This window comes from Ictalurus punctatus, chromosome 3 (assembly GCF_001660625.3).
Source record: "Ictalurus punctatus breed USDA103 chromosome 3, Coco_2.0, whole genome shotgun sequence".
Taxonomy (NCBI): domain Eukaryota; kingdom Metazoa; phylum Chordata; class Actinopteri; order Siluriformes; family Ictaluridae; genus Ictalurus; species Ictalurus punctatus.
In genome coordinates, this window is record NC_030418.2 from 1,642,663 (window position 1) to 1,659,655 (window position 16,993).

The 16,993-nt window shown below is 44.3% G+C and overlaps 2 protein-coding genes across 3 annotated transcripts; both read right to left on the bottom strand.

Moving 5' to 3' along the window:
* Positions 1 to 608: 608 nt before the first annotated feature.
* On the bottom strand, positions 609 to 6,699 carry bsdc1 (BSD domain containing 1). Of its 2 annotated transcripts, XM_017464073.3 has the most exons (11): positions 6,613 to 6,699; positions 5,894 to 5,951; positions 5,587 to 5,703; positions 5,307 to 5,474; positions 4,263 to 4,317; positions 3,857 to 3,972; positions 3,098 to 3,166; positions 2,418 to 2,502; positions 1,826 to 2,335; positions 1,570 to 1,673; positions 609 to 1,467 (listed from the first exon to the last, which is right to left on the bottom strand). In XM_017464073.3, the coding sequence occupies exons 1-11, from the start codon at positions 6,621 to 6,623 to the stop codon at positions 1,435 to 1,437; spliced, it is 1,326 nt and encodes a 441-aa protein (XP_017319562.1). In that variant the 5' UTR covers positions 6,624 to 6,699; the 3' UTR covers positions 609 to 1,434. The 2 variants fall into 2 exon arrangements, with proteins under 2 accessions (XP_017319562.1, XP_017319561.1); XM_017464072.3 differs by lacking the exon at positions 6,613 to 6,699 and having other exon boundaries at positions 5,894 to 5,983.
* Positions 6,700 to 12,154: 5,455 nt separating this feature from the next.
* Positions 12,155 to 13,172, bottom strand: olig4 (oligodendrocyte transcription factor 4). Its single transcript, XM_017463270.3, has one exon. It carries the CDS (start codon positions 12,970 to 12,972, stop codon positions 12,235 to 12,237), a length of 738 nt encoding a protein of 245 aa, XP_017318759.1. The 5' UTR covers positions 12,973 to 13,172; the 3' UTR covers positions 12,155 to 12,234.
* Between the last annotated feature and the right edge of the window lie 3,821 nt (positions 13,173 to 16,993).

Genomic DNA, 16,993 nt, shown 5'->3' on the forward strand with positions numbered 1-16,993 from the left:
GAGCATCGCACTCTTCGAGCTCTAACGTCTCATTATGCCAAACCGCTCAGGCGGTGGTTACCAGAGCAACTGTGCAGAACGAGCCACACACACACCATCATAATAATTAGTAATAAACGAACTGACTTGTTTATTTAGTCTAAAGTAAACTGTGTTTATATATGATATATTCATGTACTGAATCACACGTGAAATACGTGGGTTTGTTGGTGGGTGTGTTTTTTTTTTATTTTTAAAAAGACAACACATTTTTCACATGCTCAAACCTTCCTGCCAGGCAGGAAGTGACGGATTCTGGACAGGAATCCAGACCTGTCGGGAAAACGTCTAGGTTTCCAGTTCCGTTCACATCTAAGAACGGAGTCTAGTTTACAGCTGCTATAGCGCACGTGATAACTTGTTGCAACGATATTCCACAGTACCGAAACGTAACTAGAAACGGATAAAAACTAATATGGAATCGTTGATTAATTTCCGATACCCGCACGATTCCTTCACTTATCGAACAGATATCCTTCGGCCGCTCTCTCAATCGTCTAAACCGTGCCGTAGGGAATTATAGACTCTTTAAAAACCACACACACACACACAATAAATCCAAACACACGTTACATCGGCTTATGTTTAGTCAAATATGAACAGTTTCAACAAGTGACAAATTACACCCCGCGCCCCCCAAACATTCCACACAACACTGAACAAAGTCCTGTAGCGTATTGTATTCATGAAACGAAAGTGCAACAGTCGTCTATGAAAAGGCAGAACGTACTTTTACGCTAATTCCATCACTTGCATAAGATTAGATGAAGTTAGTACTTCGTAGACAGAAGAAGGAAAGAAAAGAAGAAAAAAAAAATCCCATAAAGCCGAACGACAATATGCTGAAGAAAGAAACACAAAATGAGAAACAGATAAATTACAGACCAGGACTCGTGTCTAATCCTATAAACGGAACAAGTAGCATGATGAGAGTACGGCTACTTATGAAGCCCAGAAAGGTGATATATTTCCCCACTCTTACTGGAAAAGTAGAAGAGCTGACATACTGTAAGCTTAGGTGCAGTCATCCATACCATCAATACCTCAATCTCTGGGCTGATCTGTACATTTTTTATTATCAGGTTGTTTTTTTTTTAAGACACGCATGAACCCAGACGTGTCCTGTTCATCTTCCACTTCTGCTCTAAAGCCAATTTTCCCCCTGAATAAACATATGGAAATATTCATCCAATGGAAATATTGAATGAATTCAGCTCTGAACTAAACTGCACTGGCGGGAAGTCACCCGGTCGGTGGACCCACAGGCCAGCGTCTTGCTCCCGTCGGCTGAATGCGAAGGTGTGGGCGTAGACTAAAGAGTTTCGAGACGTTAAAGCGCGGGTTCGTTCGGGAACGGTGAAGTCCTCGTGTCGTCGTCGTCGGGCTTCCGGCTCTTCACTCCCAGTTCTCCCAGTCCTCATCGTCAAACTGGGACATGGAAATAACGAGCAACGGTGATGTAGACACGTGACTCGGGTTGTTCAGGTGTCGACGGATTCATTTTGTAGAACGGTACCTGCGAATACGTACCTCTGCGGCGGCGTCGGTTTTAGACAGAGCCAGCTGAACCTCTTCCTCCGTCATATCCAAGTCGAAGTCTTTTTCCCAGTCCTCGCTCACGTCAGTACTGGATCCTTCCGGAAAATAGATCACAATAAAACATCAGGGAAAAGAAAAAAAAAATCAACGTTTTTTTTCCCCCTTCCCTCAGATTGATATGTATACGGTCTGCTTCGGAATTATTGGCACCCTGTGCTATATTATTACACACGTATATATTTTTCACCTTTTTTGCCGTTAGTAGAAGGCGTGGACTTGCCGCTGTCAGAGTTGAGCTCGAACACTCGCAGGTCTTGCACTACCTCCAATTTTCTTGCTTCCTGCTCCCTGGCGCCCTCCGCCCTCACTCTGGCTCCCTCCTCCCTGGCGCCCTCCGCCCTCACTCTGGCTCCCTCCTCCCTGGCGCCCTCCGCCCTCACTCTGGCTCCTTCCTCCCTGGCGCCCTCTGCCCTCACTCTGGCTCCCTCCTCCCTCGCTCCCTCCGCAGCGGCAGCGCTCTTCTGCTTCTCGTCCTCGGCTGGCGCGATGGCGTGGCTCTGCGGAAGGATCTCCAGCTGCGTTGGGAGACTCACGCTGTCGCTGCTGACCGACGGAGTGATGTCCGACGCGGTGTCGCCGTGGGGACCCGCCACCTCAGAGGACGAGGCGCGCGAAGGGCCGGTCTCTACGGTTACGGGCGGGGGAGGAGGAGGAGTGAAGTCCAAGCGAGACGGCGACGAGGCTCCTAGGAACTCGTCTGGAGAAGATCATGTGATCATTTGAGGCTGACCAGACTGAGAATTTTATCTTCTTGATACGGACTAATTCCTGATACGTACCTTCCTCTTCCTCCTCCCAACCCAGACTCTCGGACTGAGCGGTTTCCTCTGCTCGCCGCTTCAGGGCCACTCTCTTGGCCTCCTCCTGTTCTCTCACACACACACACACACACATTCAAAGTCTTTAAGTGTGACGTTGTGTACTCCTTTAACATTAACACTTTAACAAACGTGTATAATATAAACCATCCCGTTAATTGGTCAGAAACTGGCACGGAACAGCTTTACAGAAGTCCGGATATAGCCTTAAAGCTCGAACAAACGGCGGCGAAGTGAAGTCCTGGGATGAACACGAGGCAGTCTTTATGTTTACAGCAGGAGATTATTATCCACTGAATAAATCGGTCGCCGATGAAGCATTAGGAGGCGCAGGAGCAGAGCACGAGGTCCGGAGGTCGAGAGGAGCCACAGCAGGAGAAGTGCGTGATGAGATCAGCGCCGAGACCAATCAAGGCCAGGGCTTTATTAATCTAATCTGTCCTCTAACCTGTGCCAACTCGGGATTTTATACACACAGCGGGCGCATTGTTCTACAGGGGGGCCCCGTTTCCGACACACCGATCGTACAGCCGCGCAGATCACAGCACGCCGTGCAACATGTATTGACAAATGAACTCGCAGCACAGTCGATCCGTTCACGTGCGTTTCACTTCGTTTTCGAAACTTTATTGGAACTTTACCTGATCCAGCTGAAACACTCTGTAAAAGTAGCGCTGCCAGAACTCTGAGTGAGCCACGGCTGCCGGAACCTACACAGGACACACACAAACACGCGCACGCTTAAGTTTTTATGCTTTATGGCATCTTTGTACAGTCGCGTGCAAAAGTTTGCACCCCCCCTTCCTATTCTTCTAATTGTGACAAATGTATTTCTTTCTCTTGGGCTTTATGTACAACAAAAGCAAAATGGGCCAAATATTACATCCGAGACGTTTCATGAACCGCGCAGAGGAAATAAAAAAAACACAACAACATTTTTTAAATAAAGTTTGCCGTTATAAAAGGCGGATGATGTTAGTACAGAATCTTTTTTTATCTCGTGTTCATTTTTTCTATCTTAAAATATACTCGAACGATTTCTGCTTGGTTAAACGGAAGGACTTGGGGTAAAAACCTAACACTGTAAATCTCTTGATCTAAAGCAGAGTGCCCTCCAGAATTATTGGCACCCTTCATTTAATAATAGAAATAAATAAAAGTGCAAGGACTGTAGAAAAGAAATATCTCGCACAATGTTTCTTGTGAGGGGTGCCAATACTTCTGGAGGACGCCGCCATCAGTATTTCGTCCTAAGGGTGTGTTTACTTCCGCACTCGGGATTTAAGCGTTATAAGAGCGCCCGTGGCGAGCTGCCAATCATCAGCTCTTTAGTAATAAACCTGCTGTGAGGAATATACCATTTTTATAGCTTTTCGTGACGGAGCAGAAGCGGGTCGTACCATTTTAGTGTAGAGGGCTCGAATAGACGGACTGTTAACCAGCAGCTCGGAGATTTCAGCTTTCTTCTCCTCCAGACTGAAAGAGGAGAGCCAAGCGTCGAACTGCTCCGGAGGACCTGCAAAGAGAAACACCTCGACTCCTACGTAAAGCCGCCATAGTGCAACCTGAACGCTACCGCCGCAGATTTCCTGCGTCCTTTTAATCGTCGGTAGCGTGATAAAGACACCACCTGACTCAGAAAACACCACATGATGATGATGAACTTTCCAGAAACACAACACGTCCGTTTATTAATTACAACCTCTTCAACGAAACAGCAGGCTGTCTATAACATGTCCATATTTAGCGTTTGATGAAGTCAAACAAATACACACGAGGACGTAAACGAAGAGAAAACGGACGTACCGTCTGGCTCGTTGCAGTATGTAGCAGGGTCGGCTTGTAGACTGTAGAGACGGGCCTGAAGGAAAGCAAAACTCGGGTCAACTCACAGAACCTACCGCAGCGCTGTTGAATTCTCAATTCTGTCTGTTTGTTTGTTTTTCCGAGGAGATGTTTATTTAGCACTCGCGGAAGGAGTCTCCAGCGTCAGTGCTGTGTAGCAGTCGGTAACAAAGCCTTTCCCGTCCATTCGGTCGTTCCTTTACGTGACTGTTGTTTAGTAGTCTGTACAGACGTGTTTTTTTGTTTTCTTTGTGCGCGATTGTTGCAGTCGAAAATACCCGATTTTTCCGCGATGCAACTTGTAGAGTTTTTTTTGGGGGGAAACTACTCGAATTGGCGAAATTGCCACGTCGCAGTGATGCTTGCTGGTAAACGAAAGGATTAAACTATTAGCGGTACTCGTGTTCGGAAGAGGGATGTGTCTCGGCCCGAACCGGAAAACCTGCGGGAACTCTGAAAACTTTCGCGTGCAGAGTTGGCTCGATTTCGGCGGAAGTGCAAAATCCTGAAAGGACTGAAAACGTACAGCCGCTATAACGCAAGTGAAAACAGGGTCGAACTCGCTTCCGTGGGCGCTCCGCGACATTAAACGTAGCTAGAAACGGATAAAAAGTACGACGTTGTACGTTTACGTAACATCAAGTGCAACTTGAACGTCGGCCAAACGTTGCCGCGGTGTACGAGGAACGGTGACAGTAACCCCGTCGTTGATCGTTTTCGCTTTATACCGCGGCGCTGTGGAGTTCTCGATTCTGATTGGCTGACAGACGTTCTACGGCGTGCGATTGTTCTTTCAAGTAAATGCACTAAAAAAGTAGTTCCGGTCAGGTCTCGACCGCATTACATTTCCAGATCGCTTCGCCAAGCGGACATGTTATTATATTGTATGGCACTGGATGGAACCGTCACGTGGTGATATTAAACAACTTCCTGTGTACGAGACGTCCCGGCCCGACCCGTTTACGTTTAGAGAATTTCGGCCCGGGACGCGGCGCCGAGTCTGACCTTGGTGCTGTCGTACACCTCGGTGGTTCCGGCCGGCGTGGCCACCAGCGTGATGACGTCGCAGTCGATCGTCATGTCGGGCGGAGGAGCGAGCGTGTCCGTGATCACGCCCAGAATGTTAGAAAGGCTCTTCTTCACCTTCTCCGTCGTCTCGGACGAACCTTCCACCTGCCGCGGGACGAGAACAGAGAATCAAGGCTGTCTTTTCAACAAGATAACGGACGGATTTTTAAAAAATTATTTATATCTTCATATACGTGTGCGAGATAGGAAAGCATACGGCCAGCTTGGTCTTGACGGCGTTGGCCGTGGCGACGATGGAGCACGCCGTGTCATGCTGCACCACGTTGGAGAACTCCGTTAAATCCCGTTTGATGAACTCGTACGCTTCGGACGACTGTAAAAGGTGCGTTCGGAGACGGTTCATTAACCGGCTGATAAATTTGTATATAATAATAATAATAATAATAATTGTAACATATGCGCATAACAAACCAAGGGAATGAATGTGCTTGTTTGTTTTCATGACCAGACCAGAACATTTAAGACTGAATTACATAATTAGTGTTTAATTCCCACATACTCACTCTGTCTTTGATGGACTGGAAGCTTTGCTGCAGCCAGCCTCCCCACCAGCCTCCTTCCCTGAGACCGTCACACATACCGATGTCAGTTAATTCATCGATTCTCAAAAAATATCACACTGTAAAACCGGTATAAAGCAGTATCGAAGCGCGCGTGATCTCTAATCCGAGAAAGATCTAGAAACCCTTTGGAGATGACGTAGGTAACAGTCTAGGTTAACTCTCTAGCCTGTTAGCACTTGCTCAACAATTCAACCGAGCGCAGAACATAGCTGACATTTTTTATTTAAGCTGAAAAAGACAACATGTTGTAAATCCGCGCTTTAGCTCACTGCTAACTCACTCAAAACACTGCTGCGACAAACCGTCGCTTTTATTGCCTACCCCGGCTCAATCCTAAACAGCGCTCTACTTTCTGTGTAGTGTACTACACATCACGTACAAGCCAATACGTCATACCCTACACGTAGTGCACCTAGATAAGGAGCGCCGACCAATTTGGAATCCAATCCCTGCGCCAACAAAGCTCGCGGCACTAATTTTTGTAAACAAACCCTGCAAATCCGTTCCCGTCTGGCGTCGCTGCTAAACGCGAATCTCGCTAATCGGTACAGTCTAGCCCTGATATTTAATGCGCTTCTTTATAAAGTATCAGATCAACGACCCGAGCAACTCATTTCTCGGATCTCGTAATGATTGTTTAGAGCGACTTAACAACTCACCCTTCCGCCATCTTCAGTGCATGACGTCATCTGAACACCTTCAACCCGGAACCCGGAAACGGGTCTTTTAGTGTCTCTGCAAAATAAAATATCCGTATCCTAAGTAAATGAATGGATGTAAACACGTTAGTGATTCTTTATAAACGGTGCAATTAGAAGCATTAACGTAGTGTGAAGTAACGGCTGTACGCGTGCGGTGCGTGACGACGGGCAAATTTAAACGAGAATGAAAGCGACGTAAGAGAAGCCATTTTTAAAAGGAAGACGCGCGATTGCGCTTAGTCAGACACGTCAACCGCGGCGCCATGTTGGAGAGGGCAGATGTCGAACCAGCGCATTAATATGAATTGAATTTAATCGGAGTGCCAGCTGGAGTTTTTCTCTTTTACACACTTTTATTTTAAGTTGTTGTGTTTATATACGCTTTAACCAGGCCAAAACGTTATGTAAACAGTATGTCTGAAGTTTTAAAATGAGGTTTCCTGGTATGTTTAGCACGATAACGATGATGCTTAGCCTGCACGCCACGTCTTTGCTGGAAATTTCTAATATTCTAGTATTTTACACTCAGAATATTGTCACTACAGATCTTTTTACATTTACATCACCCATAGTGTGCGATGTTACATATTTCATCCCTCCAAAAAAATGTCATTGGATTGAAATTAAATGTATCTAATTTCAGTAGAAATGGTGGACATTGACGTAATGGCGTTATAATGATCACAGTTGCTAGCAGCTAGGCTAATGAAGCATTTACCATTTCCTATATCTGTGGATCAAGTTGCTTGATCGGTTGTAGTTTGTAGATGTAATCATCAGTTCGTATTTGAAGTTGGTTTCAAAGCACATAAGATAAACTGAAAAAACGTGCACCGTAGCCCATCAGAATGATCTTTATTAACACAAGAACGCAAACTTTCAGTGTGTCATACCGTTTTGTCATGTTTTGTCCACGTGATGTATCGAGCACTAAATGCGGCCGCAAGCTGTGGCGTCTCTCGGGGGAGAAACTCAGCCCCGTCACCCTGTTACACACAATCAGCTAATGAAATTGCCCATAATGGATGTGACAAGAGGAGTTTATCACGTCATTAGAATTCAGCCCGGTCCATATGGATGAAGGCGTGAAGGGTGTGTGTTAACCCCCACCTGAGCCCCCTGCCCTCTCAGGCCCTCAAGGGTGTGTGTGTGTGAGCGCATGTCATATGTTCGAAGTGCACTCGTATGCTATGTGTCTCATCCCAGCTGTGTTTTGCTCATCAGTATGCACCGTGTGTGTGTGTGGAAGAGTGAGAGGAAGCTCGGTTTAAGGGGTCATGAGTCCTCCCTCTTTTAATTGAAGCCGCGCTGGATCCAGAAGCTGCACAATATGTGCGTTTGTTACACAATATGTCCTTCCCCCGCCCTACGATTCCACTAATTGGGTCCTTCAGTTCCCTAATTAACTCAGCTAGACCAGCCTCGGGGCCACAGACGGCTACCTCATTGATCACACTCCCTTAGCGCCACTCTTTCCCTCGCTCGTTCGTCTGGACACGAGCTTCAGAACGAAAGGAAGACATTTTCTAAGAAAATACGTCTTTATTACGTATTTTTCATCCCAGTTGTAAACATAATTAAAGCAAATAACAAACAATAGCAGTGACGGGCCGCGTCACACCACCACAACGGAGTGTTTCGTTACTCTTATACCACAGCAATTTGACAATGATTACGATTTGTTGTTTGTTTTTTTTTAAGTAAAGAACGACACGTCGTCATTTTATGTCGTGGAACATCTCCGCAAAAAAGTCTCCTCTTCTCCTCTTGGAGACTTTCCTGTGACGGAAAAATGACAGCGCGGACACTGGAGACTCCTTACAGAGATACTAAACAAACACGTCATGTTAATCTGTTTATGTGGAGAGTCCACTGTGTGAGTTGTTGCTATAGAAACAATCATACATTGTACTATACTATGTAATATATAACTACTGTTATAGAAAACAATTCAGTAATATTAAGATGGAACTCAAAGGGGTTAAAAACTGTCGCTCTGTGGTCGTGGGTGCCACTACCGTCACGGCTCCGGGGTCTCGGGTTTGATCCGGAGCTTGGGTTTGTGTCTGTGTGGAGTTTCGTACGTTCTGCTTGTTGTCTATATGGGTTTCCTGTGGTATCTCGTTTCCTGCCGTACGGCGGCTCTAAATCGCCGTAGTTGTGAATGGGTGAGTGTCCAGGACGCCCGGTGTTCCCGGGATCGGCTCCGGATCCTCCGTGACCCTGACCTGGATGAAGCGCTTACTGAAGACTTACTTGTTTATTTTTTATCTGTGTATTGTTGTTGGTTTGAATAGAGCCAGAAGGTTGTGAGTTCAAAGCCCAGAACGTAAGCTCTTAAAAACCTAAGCCAAATGAATACAATTAAACGTAGACCTTTAGTGATACCGTCGCAACCTCTGGCCAAGCACCAACAGGCCACCTCGGATGTTGCGGTCTCTCGGCGGACCCGGTCCATCTGCCTCCGATCAGGAAACACCAGCTTTGCACGAGTCAATGTGTCTAATTATCCCTCTGCAGCGGGACGACTAATCCCCCACAATGTGTTTAGCTTCCCATTCCCACCTGTGCTCCGGGACCGAAGGCGAGGGGGAACCCGCGGGCTCCCAGTATCCCACAATCCCCTTCTCCATCCAGGCTGGCAGCTGCCTCCCCCCGCTGGGACGTCCTCCAGCTGACGGAGCCTCTTAGCCGTGTCAATGGGCCCATAAATAAAGGAGCTAACCGCTTTTGTGTGGCCTTGAGTGTCAGATCCCTCTGCGGCCTGACGGCGCTTGTTACCGTGATGAAATGCGGAGAGAAAGAACGACAGAAAGAAGGAAGGAGTGTAAGCAGGAGGAGGAGAAGGGGGGGTGGGATCTGTGTTTCAGGCGGCCCCCTGCCCTCACTTTTTGTCCGCGAGCGAGTTGTCATTGTCCCGGGCCTTTGAAAGCCCTGGATGGAGGGAGGAGGAGAGAAGAAGCATCTCTTCATTTCTCCTCTGATCTCGCCATCATCAGGACGCAGAGTCCTGCAAGGCCAAGCGTGTATTCTTCACGGACGATTTGGCTCCTGAGAAATGCTGTGTGTGTATTAAGTGTGTAAAAAGGACCGAGTAAATGAAGATCTCCGGGATGTAATACTCTCGTAATACTGCTCACATAGTGGCCGGAGTTCATTTATCAATGTTTATGCAATAAATGTTTCCCCTCAAAAATCTTAATAATAGTTATTAATAACACATACGTTAAGGGAAGCGCAGCGAGGGAAAAATAGAGCATAATACAGTTCCATAAAAAAATAAAAATAAAAATTTAATGTACAAATGACATAAAAAAAATAAATAAATAAAAGAAATGCTGCATTATACGACAAGATTTATTGCTTTAAAATCTCCTTGTATTTTATTTGATTTTATTGATTGAATTGCTTACAGTTTACTGTTAAAAACGAAAAATTTCATTCCAAATAAATTTCAGGTAACTTTTCAGTAGTACCCTTTAAGTAATGACTAGATATCGTTAATAAATGTTTACTGAAATAAACAACATGCGATCGCAATAAAATAAAATAAAATAAAATGAAAAAAAAAAGTTATATGATTAGTGTACATTAGTGACACTAATGTATCATTTATTTATTTATTTATTTATTTATTTATTTATTTTTGATGACATTTTTTAATGCAGCGTTATCGTCAGTATTTATTTTCATATCATGAAACGTCATCCGTATTTCACGTATCGCTTAAGCAGAAACTAGTTCATTCTAATTAAAGGTTAAAAACTCAAACACACACACACACACACACACACACACACACAGAAAATTAGCAGTATTGCCTGGACTTCATATCATCAGTGAGTCATATAATCATTACACACATTACACGTATTCCGTCGTCCAGTACGTATTAGTGTATCGTAAGTATCATATCATAAATAACGACTTCTTACTTTCTTACTCAGAACTTCATCGACGTGGTTGTTTATTCGTTCGATTATTACCATTTATACTGCTATCCCAATCCCCAGAGTATACCAAAAGTCATTAGGAGCTAGTTGAATTGATCATTCGTGGCTCTTAGGAAATAAAATCCCCCCCAAAAACGACCATATTATTATTATTATTATTATTATTATTATTATTATTATTAATGTGCGTGCTGGCAGTCTCTGCTTTTCACATCACAAACACAAACTAGTTGAATCCACTCGCCGCTCTCCGTCTAACAAATGTCCGCGTGCAGATGCCAGGCCGTCCCGTAATTAATGACAGCGGCTGAGGGCTGAATATGGCCGCAGCTTTGTTGGACATTGACAAATCTTCCCGCGCGCACATGAAAAGAAACGGTCCCTGTCCCCTGTGTGTGGGACACAATAGAGACGCGCCAACCTGGCGACGGCCTCCTCCTTTCTTCCCTGGCGCTGCCCGCTGGGCGTTCACGACTGATGGGCTCCTCTGACTCTCCCTGTCGTGTTAACTAGCCTTTGTACAGCGTTTTTTTTTTTTTTTTTTTGGTTTTGTTTGTTTTTTGAAAGCTTGACTAGCGGCACATAGCACATGCTAGCTAGCGTAAGCAAGAGTTGCTGCATATGTTAAGCGCATAAATATATCGTGGCCAATATTGCTGTAAAGGCTTTGCGAAGGTGTGGTACATATGGTGTCCGATTTTATAACACACACACACACACACACACACACACACACGCACATAGTTAGCAGCTGCCACCCCTGACAGCTCTTTAGCATGTCACATTTCCAAGTCTTTGCATTTGCTTTTACACGTCAATCTTCCTGTCTTTAAATAATATGCTAATGGATCATTCTAGTTTAAGCCCTTATTATATGTGCACAGACAAATACATAGGATATATATATATTTTTTATCAGAATAGCATGAGAGCAGTACACATGATAGAAACGTAACACACAGGCACACACACACACACACTGTGTATTAGCCCCACTGGATTTGAACAGAAATAAAATGATCATTTGAGACCGTATTGGAAATATGTATTCAGTGCTGATATTGATGTTATTACATCATAAACGGTTAGCGTTCATCGGTAACCCTACCTCGCTTCGTTTATGCGTCTTAAAATCATTAACGCTGACTTACACTGGTACGTTTAGCGACTTTTTAACACTTAAGGTTGCACAAGAAACGTAGGGACAAACGCAAGCAGGAAGAAGAAAAGTGAAGTGTCGGGAGAAAAGGTACGTCTAAAGCCGACTCGGAAAAGAGTCAAAAACTAGCTTGGGCTAGTTCGCGTTGTCTTTATTGCTGACGAACGTTAAAGGAAAGGAGAGGAAATGCTGTTTTAATAACAATAAACTTTTAATTTATGAAATCATGTAATAAAAAAAACTGTACAGAAATCAACTGTACATAACGTCACGTGCTATTCACATTTGGTTTTTTTTTCTCTCTTGAGGAACAACAAGCTTATCCATCCTGTAACAATGCAAAACACTTTTTTTTTTTTCTTTCTTGAGGAGCAGAACGTTATATACATTATAAACACTCGGAGGATGTTTGCGCCGAGCTTTGAGTCCACGGTGAGATCGAGGAACTTTTTGCCGACGTTTTCTGGTTCACTTGCTCATGGAAAGGCCGGGCAGGCTGGCTGTGGACGCTGGTAAAGGTTGGCACAGGGCGCACGGACACGGCATGCCGGGGAAGTGCCTGTATGAGCTGGCCAAATGCAGCGGGTCCTTCAGTAAGCTTGGAATTGGTGGCGCGTGGAAGCCCAGATATCCCGCTGATGGAGGAGAATGGGGAGCTTGAGCTGTAGCCATGTGCGTGCTGGTGTGCTGAAGGGGGGTGGAGCTGACGGCCGCAGCTCCGCCTGCCAAAGAGTGCAAGGACTGGGCCAGAGGGTGCAGGGGAAGCTGAGATGGAGCTAAGACGGGTCTCGGGGCATGGTTTTGAGCCACGCTGGACCCGTAAACCTCGCCCACGAGCTTCTTCATCTCCTCCAAGGAGCTGGAGAGCATGAGGATGTAGTTGCGTGCCAGCAGGAGGGTGGAGATCTTGGAGAGCTTGCGCACCGAGGGGCCTTGGGCGTACGGCATGACTTCGCGGAGGCCGTCCATGGCTTGGTTGAGGTCGTGCATGCGTTTCCGCTCGCGGCTGTTCACCTTGAGACGCAGCTCCTGAAGGTCTTCTTTGGAGACCTCCGGACGGTTCCGGCTTTTCTCTCCAGAAGCCGGAGATCCGTCGGAGGCTTTCTCGGCTTGCTGGAACATCTTGCTGGAGAAGAAGCCGGAGTCGACGACGACGAGGTCTGGCGACGAGGAGCGACTGCAGGTGGAGCCGGTGTCGGAATCCATCTCAGCAGATCGGAACACTGGAGACGGCTGACAAAAAGACGCGGATATCCCGGAGGTCAAACTGTCTTCCCAAAACGTCTTTCGCAAGTGAAGCAAAGACCAACGTCCTGAACTCAAACACCTCTTGAACAGCACTCGACTCGGCAAACCTGCACAGTAGAACACTTTGGGGTAGCAGAACTGGAACGCACACACACCCCGTCCTCTCTTCTGTCTACGTGAGTGTGTGTCAGTGAAAGCTCTCTGGTTTGACCGAATCCCTACAGCCCGGCTTTTTATAGGCCTCTCACCCACAAAGACACAATGAGACGCATAATGCGACTGGAGACCTGGAGCCAATAACAGAGGGGACACACTTTCACCCACACCCACACACCCCTTCTTAGCAAATACACCCCCCCCAAACACAACACACACACACACGCATACACATTAACTCCAGCCGACAATATTCGCACATTAGTGGAAAGTCCTTATGCCTACATACTCACACACTCTAATGACCGTCCAAGACTTCACAAAAGTGTATAAGGACTTTTTATGGCTCATGTTCATCACTTAACACGATGATGTTAACTGATACACTTTGTTTTAACAGATCAATATGAACCAGCGTATCACGCTCTAGACACTCTAATGATAAAATCCGCGTGAATCATAGTTCAAAAAGGCATTTATTAATTCGTATTAATGCGTTAATGAAGTTCTTCCCTTATATTTTTCCGTTTGTGTTTTTCTATTTAAGTGTTACTGTTTGAAATGACTCGCTTCGAGACCTTGTATAACTAGCTTCTTGTATCTCTGCTTACTGAACGTACTATAATTCTTCTCATATAAGACTTCAATATTCAGTTCTAGTTTGTTATCTGTAACGTCTTCTCGGCGATGAGATGCATATTAGAAGAATATTGTTTGATCAGTGACGAGCAAGAAAGCGGAATCTGGAAAAATCGCTAGCATTACCATGTCTGAACCCTCTAACTGCACGTTTCCTGTGGCAAGACATCATTTATCACATGATTACTACACTTTATCCTTAAGCGCTTTGGCCGTCTTTGACATTGTGGCTCTCTTCACGTCTTGTTTATGATCCCTCCACTCGGTCTCTTTGCTCTTCCGCACTCCTAACGTCACCGGGAATGAGTCTAGGAGTCAGCACGAGCGTGTAAACGCCCAACGGCGTCCGCATTAATGGTAAACCAGGCGCGATTCAGCGCCGAGCGAAGACATTCGAGGGCGGCGCGAAGTGCGAAATCGTCCTGCCGAGAGTGGAAGAGGGAGGAGAGGGGAGGAGGTAGTTAAAGAGACACTAAAAAGTGGCTCGTGTATTGTGTGTCCCTCGCCGGGTCATAAAAACTCCAGGGCGAGCCAGAAGCCCGTGGGATGCTGCTATTACCCCCCTGCTATGTGCTTAAGCTTCTAGAGCGTTCATTAGCATCACTATCGCACACCGCGTAATGCACTCCCACTCTCACAGATCATGTGGAAGGGAAACTAGTTGGGTTGTAGACTCACACACACACACACACACACACACACACACACACACACATGTACATGTACACAGATCTCACAAGTAAGCAAAAACAGAAAAGAGACAGAATGGATGAGAAAGAAAAATAGTTGAGATCAAGTGCAATTGTCTGAGAAACTTTGTGACTCACTTTAGAGATTCGATTCTTTTTTTCCACTGAATCAAATGACAACAGTTTTGATTCAGTCGATTTGTCCTGGAGATCAGCGTGTAGAAGTATTACCACATCTCCACCACCAAACCCCTAAAGATGATTAAATTGAACTGTTCATTTCATTAAAGATTGCTTATTTTAGTGCTTACAAAGACACAAAGGAGTCATTTGAAAAAAGTGAATCATATATGAATTTTCCCAATGTTACCACTAATACCTAGTTTTTTTTTTGATTTTGTTTTTTTTAAACAAAGGTCTTTTTTCATTAGATAAAGGTCCTAGGAGCTTGACTACAAAATGAACAAGGTTTTAGCATAAATAACCTTTTACATAATCAGGTCATTTTGCTCTTACTGTGTGACGTATATAGCGCTACATAAATCAGAATCACTTGCGAAGTGATTCAAAATACTTAAAGTAGTCATATGGTGCAGCTCAAACACTGCTGTCTGACTGAAATGTTCCCTTATCAAGAGAATCCAAGACTCATTTGGGACTATATATATATATATATATATATATATATATATATATATATATATATATATATATATATGCATAAATACTAGCAGTGGTCATTATGACTCACTTTAGTGAGTTGATACATTTTTTCACTGTTTAATGAATCAAATGGTGCAAGATTTTGATTCGGTTGATTCGTCACTCAGGGCAGCATGTAGAGATATTAAAGACGATCGAAATGTCACAACATTAATATCATTAAGATATAAAAGGTTCTGTAAGTGTGTAGATTCATTTGTGCTTGCAAAATGGTTCGCTGAGTTCATTTAAAGGAGCCGTTTGGGTGGGGTGGGGGGTGTAAGACAAATGGTTTATGAACCGCCCATCAGTACTTTTTTATTCAAAGATGAGATCAAATCTAATAATAGTATAGTATATGACTGCAAAATGAATATAGGTTTAGCATAAATCATATTGCAAAGTGATTCACCTAATTCACTTAAAGGAATCATTTGAAAATGACTCACCAATCAATACTTTTCTTTCCCCAAAGAATACTATATAAAAGACGTAGTTGCGTAATTAGCTCTTGCTGTCCAGGATGGTGTGGTGTAAATCAGCGCACTGAGTCTGTGATGAATCACTTGCAAAGTGATTCATCTAATTTACTTCAAGGAGTCGTTTGAAAAAAATGAGAAATCATTTGCGAATCGCCTGTCGATACTGTATCTAAAGTTTACGGAAAAGCCATAGTAGCTAATTCAGCTGTTAGTGTATGAGATAAATATAATTTATTTATTAGATGGACATAGATAGATAGATAGATAGATAGATGAAAAACACAGTACTTTTCAAGATACTCCATGACAATATACTGAAAAAAAAAAGAAAAAAAAATCAGTTAACAAGAAGGACTTGTTAGAAACACTTCTAGATGTTTTAGCACTTTCTCTTAAAGCAATAATTGTCTCCATGGCGTGTTTTATTATTATTGCCGGGTGCTTCAGCGTTACCTATTAACTCGTAACTGTTTTGTTAATAGCGTCTGTGAAAGAAAAAAGACAAAGATCCACCTCGGGCCGTTTTCTCCGCAGGTGTCCGAACCTTTCCGCACTCTGTGTGTCGCTGTGTGTGTTGTCGTAAGCACATAGTGTATCGCTGTGTATTGTGTGTGTGTGTGTGTATGTGTGTGTGTGTGTGTGTATATGTGTGTGTTGTGAGCATATGGATGTTCTCATGGTGCGGGCGCAAAGCCAGCACACGAGCAGACCTCAGCCAGGCCTAATTAAAGCCTGGCACAACACGGCGTGTTAGTTACGGCCGTCCGCTCGACTAAATTACCCTCACATCACACTCACATTACCCGATAAACACAAAGAGTACAGTTCATAGGTGTGCATTAGGGACCAAAAGCACCGTTTCCATCCTCAGATTAAAGTGTTATGTGCCATAAAAGATTTATACGGTTTATTAATGCGGGCGCTTTATCGTTTCTATAGTAACACGGTGACAACATAAACGGATATTTAAAAAAAGGGTGTAATTATTGATATGTCTAAGAAAGGAGTCTCCAGTGTCAAGTTTTCAGACGTCAACCCGCATTTGCTTGAAAAAGATATTTTTATGGATTTTATTACTTGAATTAGTTCAAGTGATAGAAATATTTTCAATATTTTGCTATTCTTTTTGGTTAATTGTTGCCATACGGCAACAATGTGCAGTGGTGGAGAGTACAGTCAAATGGTATAGCATATAGTCAAAAACAACGCAAAATGTATTGTTATGTCAAGGTTAAAGCCCCGTTTTTAGAGTTACACTAGAAAATAGTAGTTTTGCATTATTTCCTAGCAAACAATTGTAGATACATTAAT

Bases quoted from the DNA above. Each gene is read 5' to 3' on its own strand.
- olig4 (XM_017463270.3), bottom strand. From the start codon at position 12,972: ATGGATTCCGACACCGGCTCCACCTGCAGTCGCTCCTCGTCGCCAGAC.
- bsdc1 (XM_017464072.3), bottom strand. From the start codon at position 5,968: ATGTGTGACGGTCTCAGGGAAGGAGGCTGGTGGGGAGGCTGGCTGCAG. The intron at 3,973-4,262 runs GTACGTCCGTTT...TTCTCTTTGCAG, and splicing joins ATACTGCAACGAGCCAGACG to GTCCTCCGGAGCAGTTCGAC. The intron at 2,336-2,417 runs GTACGTATCAGG...GATCTTCTCCAG, and splicing joins TTGGGAGGAGGAAGAGGAAG to ACGAGTTCCTAGGAGCCTCG.